Below are 12,466 nucleotides of genomic sequence, written 5' to 3'. Positions count from 1 at the left end.
AAATATTATAGCGTTTCTTGTGCCACACTTTGGAGATGTAGGAGATCTACAGTAAACTAAGATGTGACCGAGAGGAAGCTGTGACAATGTGCACCGATGGCTAGCGTCACCATAGTCTTATTGCACTGTAAGAAATGTACGCTAACCGCTAACACGGAGGAGGAGGGCCATGGGTAAAGGGAGATTTTTTTGTGTGTTAAACTGATGTGACGTTGCGGCCGGAAGGCACTGGCAATGACACTCCCTCCCAGGCCCCTGTCTTACAGGACTGCCTGGCCTGGCCTCTCGTCCTCGGGGTGGGGGTGGTGGGGTGGAGGGGGGGTTGACATTTTGTAGCGAGGGCAGGGGCTTCCGCGAAGCTGACCCCGGTGTTCCGGTCTCAGGCTGTTTAGCCGATGGCTACGGCGGCACATGCCAGCCGTACGCTGCCAGGCTGTCTTTTAAAACGTCCAGTTCTGTCGGCCGTAAGCCCTCAATGCCCCCAACCCCCCTCCACCCCACCCCCCCCCCCCCCCCCCCCCCCCCCCCCCGCTTCAAATCCCTGCAGTGGAAGGCGTCAGCGGGAACGCTGCGTTAGCCGAATCCTTTTTACACGGCGCTGGGATTGAAATCCACCCCCCCCACCAAGCTCAAGGGAAAAGGGTTCTGAATGAATCTTGTACTGCTGCACACGTTCTGGCATCTCGTCTTTTATTGTCGCGAGCGTTTCATTCCAGAGGTCTTGTACTGAAAATGCCGGGGCGTAATACACACACAACGAGGTGCAGTTCTCGCTTTAATACGAGTGCCTAGCCTCAGGCTGCTTCGGTAATACACTTCCACCGGGAAATCCAATCTTAATTTTGGCCAGGCGGCTTTAGTTTCTTAGTGGCAGGTGGCAGCGTTCCAAGCAGCATTACAGTTACTTTGACCCTGTTGTTATTATGGAAGTACACACGAGGTCAGCCATGCTTCAGGTCTCACCAGAAAGGTCAGCCACCATACTAGAGTCTCCCTGGACACCTAAGAAATGGCTATTCCTTTTAGTCCCCTATTGGGCACAGGAGTCTCTGGTCTCAACCCTTTGAAGAGTTGGTTTTGGAGTGTTTTTTTTTTTTCAAAAAAGAAAAGTGTTCTGGAACTCCATTGCTTTCAGTTACCAGCAGTGGTTGTTACATCAGCATTAGAATGTTCCGCCAAGAACATTCTAATCACATATTTGTGATTTTACACCTTATAGGGTTAATATCAAGAAATTATGATGAAACTTATACTATAAAGGGACATTTAATAAAATGAAATGAATATTTAAAAAAAATATTTTCACTGCATCATGTTTTTGTAATCCAATACACTTGTAGTATGTAATAGTATGTAAAATTATACTTTTCTGCCTGGTCATTGGAGGATATTTCCAAAGGATCTTGGAGTGGGAGTGCTGGTCTAGGATTAGGTTCCTCCGGTCTATATTCTAACCTAATCTTTTATGAGCTAAAAGGTAGAACTGATCCTAGATCAGCAAGCGGACTCTGAGATGTTTTTTCAGCATGGGTCCTGGCCGGTGGAGATGAATGGGTTGGCCAGTGGCTGCCTTTGTTTGTGTGGGCTCAGTTTTGGGCAGGTCCAGTACCCATCCTGCAGCTGTACTGGGGTCAGTCCCCAGGGGGCGGGCCGTGTCACTGGGTCAGTAGGTCATGACCAGGGGGGAAAGCGCATCACTGAATAATTCAGGGGCCGTTGACAGACGTGTGTAACAGCACTGTCTTCGGGTTGCTGTGGAATTTGCCTGATGGTCACCATCACTGTTCTCTGCCTTCTACCTGCCTCTGGGGTCAGACTGGGGGGGGGGGCACAACCATTTCAGAATTGAGGTGGGGGGGGGGAGGGTTCCGACGATGTCCCTATATTTACCAAGAGTTGACGTGCTCTAAGCATACTTTTGTGGGTGGCTAAAGCAAACTTGGGTCCCACTATCAACCGGAACAATGTGGCTTGTTCTGAGAGTCGGAAAACACAAGGATGAGTGAGTCTCCTATTGGCTGGATTGTGGCCAATCCCTGCATGCAACTTTACCTGCCCTCCCACCCCATTGGTCTGTTCCAGTGTGCAGTCTTCCTGCCCCGTCCGTTGTGGTCGATGCTCTTTCGCTGACCTCCGGATCCCTCCCTGTACCCCCCCCCTCGACAGCCCCCCCGCCCCGGGCCTCCCCGTAATCTGTCTCTCCCAAAACGGGGGTCTCAGCGGCCCTGTCCCAGCACGGCATCGATGTGCGCCCCGGCTCTTCCTGAAGCCTTTCAAAGCTCCCGTTTGATCTTCTGAGAGAACGGCTCTCCACGCGGGACGCTGTGCATCCTGGGTACTGAAGAGCTCTTTTTTTTGTGCATGTGTGTGTGTGTGTGTGTGTGTGTGTGTGTGTGTACTGTATGGAGACAGGAGGAGTACCTCTTTCCTCATTCCAAAGAGGGGCAGAATGTTCCTGTCCCACCCAGCAGCCCCCACAGCCCCGGCTGATGAGACTGATGATCATTGATGTCGCCGTGACGACAGACTGATGCGTGTCCTCAGGCCACGGAATGGCTTTCCTCTTTCTGTTTCCCACTGTTAGCATTCTGCGAATCACACCCACTCAGCCGCACTAATGCTTATTCACGGAGCCAAATGACATCAGAGGAGCCAGAAATATGCACACACACACACACACACAAAGACAAAGACAAACACACGCACACACAGACACAGACACACACACACACAGACACAGACACACGCAAACACACATGCACACACACACGCACACACACACACACACAGACACAGACACACGCAAACACACATGCACACACACACGCACACACACAGGACCAAACCCACACACATACACGCACACACACATAAACACACACACATGCGTGCATACACGCACATACACACACACACACACACACACAAACACATGCTCACACACACACACACACACACACAAACGCATGCATGCACGCACGCACGCACGCATGCACGCACACACACACGTAACGATTCAAACAGCGAGGTTCCAGTCGGCTGCTGCGGAACATTCCGGAAGCTTCTGGCGGGTTCGGGATTACGGCGGACGCATCTGCACGCGTGCGGCAGACGCCAGCTGTCGCAGCCCTCGGTCTCGCTCGGACCGACCGACCGGCTGATTGATTGATTGATTGATTGACAGCCCCGGGGAGGGAGGCTCCCACGCAGGAGAACGCTATGCAGGATCTATAAGCACGATGATTTCACGCGTTATCAATTCGCTTTGCATTGACCCAGCCTTGGAGGCGTGCCAACGCCGCCTATAAGCACGATGATTTCACGCGTTATCAATTCGCTTTGCATTGACCCAGCCTTGGAGGCGTGCCACCTCCCCTCCACCCCCTCCACCCCCCCAACCCCCCCCCCCCCCGGGAGCAGCACCGGGGCGAGGATTTAAACTTCAGCCGCGTCGCCGTTTTATTGTCTATTAACCGCTATTTAATGCGCCCCGTTCGTTTTTTAATGAGATCGCGTTATGAGAGCGCGGCGAGGAGATGAGATCCGTCCAGCCGTTAAGTTTTAAAAAGGGGGGGCAAATCGCGATGTGCTCACGCAGACGGGCGGAACGCCGCGGGACGGGTTAGCCCATTAGCGCTCTCGCCGGCGCGATAAGGCGCACCCTCTCAATCAGGCGGCTGACGGAAAGTTGGCGGGAGAAAGGAGGGCGGCGGCTTTTTTTGGCGGCTCTGGCGGCTCGGCGTCCCCGCGGGATAGGAGCCTTTAAAAAACCAGGCGTTCGGCGTCGCCGTGGCGACCCCTCGCCCGCTCTGCTTGGAGGCGTGCCGTCGACAACGAGGTCGCGAGCGTCCGCTTGGCGGAATCGCCTCGGTCGTGCCGCAGGACACCGGATACGGGACCGGGAGTTTGGGGGTTGGGGGGGTGTGGGGGGGTGGGTCTTACCTCTCTGTGTCACCTGAGACCCGATGGTGAGGGGCCCGCAAAGGGTCTTTTGAGGGACTGAAAATTTAGCTGATCAATGGTGCGGTGCGTGACGACTGCACTCCTCGACTTCTGGACCGGAGGTGAGCCTGCACCCTTTTTGCCAATGTATCCAGTTTCAGCAGTGAGGGAGAGGAATAGAGTTGTGTTGAGCTTGAAAAGAAAACAAAAATGGAAGCCAGCCAGCTAGCGAGAAGAACGGTCTTTGAATTCCAGCCTCTCTTCCCACTCGTCTCAGACTGCGGTTGTGTCCTGTCTTCATTTTCAGAGGAGTGCATCAAGACGGCTGCACGTAAACTTATCTTTTTCTGTGTCAAGAACTGTAATATATAAAGAATGACAGTTTGAATCTGTGACTAATTTGTTGATGGGGTTATTTCACCTTGAGATCAGGGTGTTAAAAAAAAACAGATATTCTGATATTCAGGTATTCTGAATTTTAAATGGGTGAGTAATGCCTTCTACACTGCTATATCACCACAGAGAAGTGAGAGATGGTTTTGTCCTCTTTGTTGTTCAGCATCACTCATTTTCTCACTCGTTTTTTTCTTTCTCTCCCTCACTGTCTCTCTCTTCTCTGTCTTTCTCTCTATTTGTGTCTCTCTCTCTCTCTCTCTCACTGAGAGACTGGCGTTGATGTGAGTTTGTTTATATACAGTAAACATTGTAGCACATTGTAATATGCAGTAGCAAGTGTCTGTTTTTTTCCCAAAAGCCGGCTTTGTTACTTAACCCAAGGCCCGCGTGGAACACTTGGCTTTATCTTTAGCTGCCTTTGGTTCATGCTTCCGTCATACGCTGCACATGTGCGTTTCACATGCATTTTTGAAAACAGCCCCCAGGCATGCATCTGTTTGCTCCCCTTAATTATTTTGCATGTTTAATTTGCAGTTTTCTCGCCGTCTGCCGGACTAGAAGATAACACGTGTCAGGGAATGCCATATTGCATGATTTGCAGTGCATAGAATCATGGCACACTCTGCAAAAAAAAAAAATTAAATAATTAATTTTGTAGTTGCATACATTCACAATTATGCAACCAACCACTCGATTACATTGGAACTGTAGGATATTACCTTCGGATTTTTCTATAGATAAATATGATGTTGTACATTATGCAATACTGTACCAGCATAGATTGGCCTTACCATAAATGCAGTATGTGCACATTCCAGTATGTACTGTATGTTCCGGCAAAAGTCTGATCTTGATCTTCTGCAAAATTAATGCAGTAGAAATGACCTTCAATTTCCTTGGAAACCTTTGCATTTTTTCATGCTCTCTTGCATAGATTAATCGAAAAAGCAAACATTTGATCTCGCTTGGTGAATATGTGTCGTGGCACTTTGTCGTAAAAGTTCAATCAAAAAATGTCTCCCGCACTCCCTGGATTGGAGCCATTCTTTGAGGTCCATGCTTGAGACGCCCTGACAAATTCCAAGCTAACCCACGACGTCCTCCACGATGTTACTGGAATGTTCCGTCAATGTCACAGCATTGCCACAACAGGGCGGCAACGTTGCGGGGACGTTCTGCGTTAGCTGGGATGCAGCAAATGTGCATGACGAGAGGAATCCTAATCCTTCTCGCTTCCCTCCCTGTCTCTCCGTCCTTCTCCCTCTCCATCTGTGTCCCTGTGTGCAGGTGCCCGTCGCCGTGACCCAGCCCCACAGGGGTAGAGCGGGGGCATGGCGGGCAGCCCGGGGCTCTGGTGGCCCGCCCTGCTGCAGCTGCTGATGACGGCGGCCACCTCGCTGTGCCAGGGGTGCCCGCAGCGCTGCGACTGCGCGCCGCAGCTCCGGTCCGTGGCGTGCCAGCGCAAGCGGCTGACCGCCATCCCGGAGGGCATCCCCATGGAGACGCGGGCGCTGGACCTCAGCCACAACCGCTTGCGTTGGGTGGAGCACGGCGACCTGGCGCCCTACCCGCGCCTGGAGGAGGTGGACCTGAGCGAGAACGTCATCAGCGTGCTGGAGCCCAACGCCTTCGCCAGCCTGCTGGGGCTGCGCGTGCTGCGTCTCCGGGGCAACCAGCTCAAGCTGGTGCCCATGGGCGCCTTCGCCCGCCTGGGCAACCTGACCACGCTGGACCTGAGCGAGAACCGGATTGTCATCCTGCTGGACTTCACCTTCCAGGACCTGCAGAGCCTGCGGCACCTGGAGGTCGGCGACAACGACCTGGTCTACATCTCCAACAAGGCCTTCGTGGGCCTCCTGGGGCTGGAAGAGCTGACCATCGAGCGCTGCAACCTGACCTCCATCTCGGGCCAGTCGCTGTCCTACCTGCGCAACCTGGTCACGCTCAGGCTGAGGCACCTCAACGTGGCGGCGCTGGAGGACCAGAACTTCCGCAAGCTGGGCAGCCTGCGGGGGCTGGAGATCGACAACTGGCCCTACCTGGAGTACATCTCCCCCCTCAGCTTCCAGGGCCTCAACCTGAACTGGCTGTCCATCACCAACACCAACATCACCTCCGTCCCCTCCGCGTCCTTCCGCAACCTGGCCCACCTGACCTCCCTCAACCTCTCCTACAACCCCATCTCCTCGCTGGAGGCCTGGGCGTTCCGCGACCTGGTGAGGCTGAAGGAGCTGCACCTGGCGAGCACGGGGCTGGCGTCGGTGGCCGGCCACGCCCTGGGCGGCCTGCGGCAGATCCGCACGCTCAACCTGTCGGGCAACGAGCTGAGCACGCTGGAGGAGGCCTCCTTCCACTCGGTGAACAGCCTGGAGACGCTGCGCGTGGACGGCAACCCGCTGTCCTGCGACTGCCGCCTGCTGTGGATCCTGCAGCGGCGCAAGACGCTCAACTTCGACGGGCGCGCGCCCGTGTGCGCGGGCCCCGCCGAGGTGCGCGGCCGCACCCTCAGCACCTTCTCGGACTCGGCGCTCTTCGACTTCTTCACCTGCCAGAAGCCGAGGATCCGCAACCGGCGGCTGCAGCAGGTGACGGTGCGCGAGGGCCAGCCCGTCTCCTTCGCGTGCCGCGCCGAGGGCGAGCCGGCGCCCGCCATCTTCTGGATCTCGCCGCAGCGGTGGCGGATCACGGCCAAAAGCGGCGGGCGCGTGACGGTGCTCCCCGGCGGGACCCTGGAGATCCGCTACGCCCAGGTGACCGACAGCGGCACCTACATCTGCATCGCCAGCAACGCCGGCGGCAACGACACCTACTTCGCCACGCTGACGGTCAGGGGCCTGCCGCCGGACGCCGCCCTGGTGGCCAACCGCACCTACTACGCCGGCGACCTCAACGACACCAACCTGAACGACACGCGCGTCTTCCTCAAGTTCACCCTGGACCTGAAAACCATCCTGGTTTCCACGGCGATGGGCTGCATCACCTTCCTGGGAGTGGTGCTCTTCTGCTTCCTGCTGTTGTTTGTGTGGAGTCGCGGCCGCGGGCAACACAAGAACAACTTCTCAGTGGAGTACTCCTTCAGGAAGGTGGACGGCCCGTCCGCGAGTGGAGGCCAGGGAGGCGCGCGCAAGTTCAACATGAAGATGATCTGAGACTGTCCCTATCCTTAAACCTTAACCCTAAGCCTAACCTAATCCTAAACCTAAATCTAAGCTTAAACCTAACCTAACCCTGACCCTAAACCGAAGACTAACTTAACCCTAAACCTAACCCTAAGCCTAACCTAATCCTAAACCTAAATCTAAGCCTAAATCCAAGCTTAAACCTAACCTAACCCTGACCCTAAGCCTAAAACTAACCTAACCCTAAACCTATCCCTAAGCCTAATCTAATCCTAAACCTAACCCTAACACTATCCCTAAACCTAACCTAATTCTAAACCTAAGTCTAAGCCTAACCCTAAATCTAAGCCTAAACCTAACCTAATCCTAGCCCGAAGTCTAAGTCTAAGCCTAACCTAACCCTATGTCGAACCTAAAACCTAAGCGTAAACCTAACACTGACCCTAAGCCTAACACTAAGCCTAAGCCTAAGACTAAACCTAACCCTGACCCTAAGCCTGACCTAACCTTAAACCTAACCCTAAGTCTAAGCCTAAATCTAACCTAACCCTGACCCTAAGCCTAACCTAACCCTAAGCTTAACCCAACGCACATCTGTGACTTTAACTCACACGCACACACACGTCACATTTTCTCAAGAAAACTACGAAAGGACTTTTTTTTTCTTGGGAGGAGACCAAAACAAAACTATACACGTACTCTAGAATGTCAGCATGTAGAACAACAGACTACCGTTTACATTGCAGACCATTTTGAATATGAACTTTGGAATTCTCGCCAGTTGTTTATGTTTTAAAGAGGTGCATGGATGAAAGTCCTCTGATCTCACCATTTACAGTGTGAAGCCCGGGCAATTCCAGGCTCCCTCTGCCCACTGTGTAACTGAATATTTCATCCATTCGATGATCTCTTCTGCCGGGTCTCATCCATTGCTGGTTGATAAAGCAATGGAAGCACTTGTTGAGTGGAAACAATGCAGTTTATCTGAACTGAGAGGTCAAGCTTGCTGAAAGCTATGCTCAGCTCCTCCGATTTTTGATACCTTCTCTCCAGAACTATCCCGTGGCAGCTAGGAGGTTGGAAGCGTCTCCCATAATGCTTTGCAATGCTTGACTAAAAGGCAGCCTCGCCCGTGCGCTCTGGTAGCTACATAATTGATTTCTGATGACATTTGTTTTTTGCTAAGGCCTCCCCTATTAAGCAATTAAAGTTTAAGTAATTCTCTGACATCTACTGTTATTGGTAGTCTCCGAGATTTAGCTCTAAATGGAAAAAACAAGTTATTTTTATCCTGCCATAAATGGAACAATACACAACAAAAATTATATCCGTGCAAACTCGTCAGGTTGGTTATCACCACTTTTTTCCCCATGCAAAATATATTCTGTAGAGTGTATCTATAAAAGGATATCTGGAAGTCCAATCCACATTGACCAACTTTTCTCACTGCCAATGAAAGATGAGACTATGCCTGACAGTCTTTGCCTGCAGTGCATTGTGGGAGAGCCTCCAAATCTGCATGTACTTATACTGTAAAGTTGATTTTGTAATAGAATATCACAAAGTTTTATATATCTGTTGTTTAAATGTCAATTGATGGGGAACTGAATACCTTGCTTAAAAAGGAAAAAGTAATCCAGTTGAATGCAGTTTAACATACAATTTAATTAACTGGCTACACATCCAGCACCTCTCAAAAAATTGCAATAATGGCGGTAATGTAATAAGGAAGAATTATTATAATATGTATTTGAATCTGTTATGGATGGTAAACGAATGTATGCTTCTGGTGGATGTCTTGTATGGGCTTGGGTAACCTGTGAGCTTGGAACCAGAACTTGGGGGGGTGTGGTGGGGGGGGGGGGGTCGCAGCCCCAGACTATACGGTTACTGAGGAGGAAGGTGGAAGGTTGAGCAGGAGATGTACGGGGTGGTCAGATTTCTGCTGTATTCAGCACTAAATTGATAAATGAATGCAGTTCATTAGGTGAAAAGAGCATAATCACATGGATTACCTGGACCAAGGTTTACGCCCCCCCCCCCCCTTCCCCCTCTGCTGAGCATCTACCTTCTCTCACACCACTGTGCACCAACGGACTGCCAAAGACTGACTGCCAATGTATTGCGTGGGGGTATTGTTGAGAGAGTTGGCACCACTGCATATCAGACCAGCAGGCATGCTCGCAGGGTCTCTGACTCTCTTACACATATGCGTACACACACACACAAACACACACGCACACGCACGCGCACACATACACACACACACACACACACATACACACAGCCACACACAGGCACACGCACACACACACACACACACACACATACACACAGGTACGCACGCACACACACACACACACACACACACACACACAGGCACGTGCACACACACACACACACACACACAGGCACACGCACACACACACACTTACACAGGCAACCCCCCCCCCCCACCACACACACACACACACACACACACACGCATCAGCCTAGTCCAGGTAGCAGACTCCTCCCAGCCCTACAGACTCCATGTATGAACTTGGGAAGAGGTGTAAGGACGTGTACTGCTGCCTGCCTGTCTGTCTGTCCGTCCGTCCGAATGCATGTTTCTCTCTCTCCTGAGCCATAACCCTGTTAAAATTCAGCAATACAGAACCCATGCGTCACGTGAGCGTTGTGTCTCACATTTCTGTCATATCCTAATTTTTTTGTGTATGCGTATGTGTATATATGTACAGTTATTTTGCTGTATTGATGGGTTCAATAGATTACTTCATTTGCTCACACCTTTATCCAAAGGGTAGCATTGTCACAGATTATCTTTAGAGGTAATGTACTGTAATGTATTTAAGTTATATTCAGTCTTTTGCTGTCGTAGCTAATAGCGATAACATGGTAACATGGTGTTATTATTCGTAGTAGTATGGTAATATATTTAATAAGGGGAGCTTCAGAGTTCTGGTCAGCGCTGGCATTTCCAGCACCGCATTGCAGGCCTATAGCACAGGCTGGGATAGGGTACAGTTATTATTATTTTTTTCTGTGTTGCCTAGTTACGGCTCACACACGACTTCAGTGTGGCTCCCGCTCCATGTGGGTGCATTCTCATCAGACCTGGGTCAAATACTTATTTGTTTTGTATTCAAATACTTTTCTACGCTTTACCGATCTTGTCTGGTGTATTGGAACCAATGAAATACTCTCAAAAAGTGCAAACCTCGCCTTCTGGTCACACTGGAAGGCTCAATTAAACCAGGCAAGATCAGTAGAGCACAGAAAAGCATTTCAATCCAAAACAAAAATAGGTATTTGACACCAGGTGTGGTTCTCATTCAGCCACACTCCACAGTGTTGAAGTTTGCCACTGCCTCTACCACTGGAGGGCGCTGTTTTGCCAAACCTTTCATTTCCAGAGAGGTTGTTATTAAAAAGGCATACGTGTCTCGGTGGTGGTCAGTGCGTACGTGTTTTGTTATCCGTGAGTGCGTGTCTGTGTCCTTTTGCCTCCACCACCATGCTGTCATATCTCTATTTCCTCTTGCTATGTTTCACTAAAACAGCATTGACCAGTGCAGCTTTTCTGCAAGGCAGGGCTGAGCTGAGCTTAATGTGATGTCCAAACAGGGTAAAACAGGACATTGGTTACTGTATTTGCAATACAACAAAAAAAAAACAAAAAAGTAAATGAAAAGTTATGGTTATCAGAGACACACAATAATAATGTATTGGTTGTTCTCTGCTGGCTAGAGAAATGTAAGGTTGATTTGGCTCAGATAGCTCGGAGCAATAAATCGTCAGTGGTCACACGATCAGTGTGTCTGAAACGCTGGTGGGGGGGGGGGGGGGTTCATGTAAATATTAGTCTGTCAGTCACCACCCCCCAGAGTCTTTTTCTGGTCTCCCTTCCCATATGTCCTTGTGTGTGAGGTACAGCGAGACACGGTGGCACGGGGAGGCCTGATTGGCTCCCTCCGCCTCCGCTTTTCTCTCACCCTAGCCTCGTCCAGCTCTCTGTGATGTCATCTGACCCCCAGGTGCTCCCCCCCCCCCGATGAGGTGATTGGTCAGAAGGGCTCAGTGAATTCCTGCCCTTTGTCAGCAGTGTCATGGGTTAGCTTGCGCTAGCTCTACGCCACATATCAGCTGCCCTTTCCGTCATCCTCTGCAGCCCCAGGTTTTTTTTTCTCTTCTGGTTTCCCCTAAACTGAGAATTTATCATTATGACTCTGACCAGACAGCATTTCTGAAAAAATCAACATTTCTTATTTTTTTAAATTTAAGTTGAGTCATTTTTTTTTTAAATGACTTGAAATTTTTTTTACATTCGTCGTGTTCAGAGTCGTTTTTTTGTTTTGTTTGTTTTTTTTTAAAGCAGGATGCGAGGGGGTTCTTGTCCCAAATTTTAATTAGCACCGTTGCTTAAAATATTAAGGCGGATTATACTGGTCTTTGGTCACATTTCCCCCTCTGTTAAATAGCCTCGTCTCTAAGGAGCTGTGCCTCTGGTAGCAGGGCTGATGCCTGCTCAAGCAGCATCCTGAGTCTGGCCTTCTTGTGCCCGGATCACTGATGCTGTCTGTCACTGGAACGGTGGCAGTCAAGTTCCAGTATTTCAGTTCTGTACTTCAGAACGGTCTGTGATGGTGCTGACATTTCAGGCCGCTGATGGAGAGACTTTGGTTTTCGGGTTAGACTAATTACTCCCACAGACTGAGGGTCCTCTCTCTGGAGGAGGAAGTAGTCACCACAGCGACCGTTTCCCTGTCTGTTCCAGGCCCTGCAAACCCCTTCATTTTTTAGATGTATTGATATTGAGAAGTTGCATTCCTTTACACTCTTTCTGAGCTGCTGATTTATTTCTTTTTGTTATTTTAGTCCCGACGGTAGTCACAGCTTGTGTAGCAACACTGCCCTCTGGTGGTGTCTAATGAAAGACTTAAATTCCAGAGTTTCTACAGTATCCGGTAGGAATTTTGAGAATTTGACCGTTTGCTATAATCCTGACA

At 50.6% G+C, this 12,466-nt stretch overlaps 1 protein-coding gene across 3 annotated transcripts in view; it reads left to right on the top strand.

Moving 5' to 3' along the window:
* Positions 1-9,721, top strand: part of lingo3a (leucine rich repeat and Ig domain containing 3a) — a 38,430-nt gene extending 28,709 nt beyond the window's left edge. The window contains exons 1-3 of one of the 3 annotated variants that reach the window (XM_035416429.1): positions 4,600-4,619; positions 5,626-7,499; positions 7,594-9,721. In XM_035416429.1, coding sequence (XP_035272320.1) covers positions 5,670-7,487 — 1,818 coding nt within the window. In that variant the 5' untranslated portion in view covers positions 4,600-4,619; positions 5,626-5,669 and the 3' untranslated portion in view covers positions 7,488-7,499; positions 7,594-9,721. The other 2 variants (XM_035416427.1, XM_035416428.1) reach the window with 2 other exon arrangements.
* Positions 9,722-12,466: the final 2,745 nt, after the last annotated feature.

The sequence above is a fragment of the Anguilla anguilla genome, chromosome 4, assembly GCF_013347855.1.
Source record: "Anguilla anguilla isolate fAngAng1 chromosome 4, fAngAng1.pri, whole genome shotgun sequence".
Classification (NCBI taxonomy): Eukaryota; Metazoa; Chordata; class Actinopteri; order Anguilliformes; family Anguillidae; genus Anguilla; species Anguilla anguilla.
This window is presented reverse-complemented; position numbering and strand designations above follow the sequence as displayed.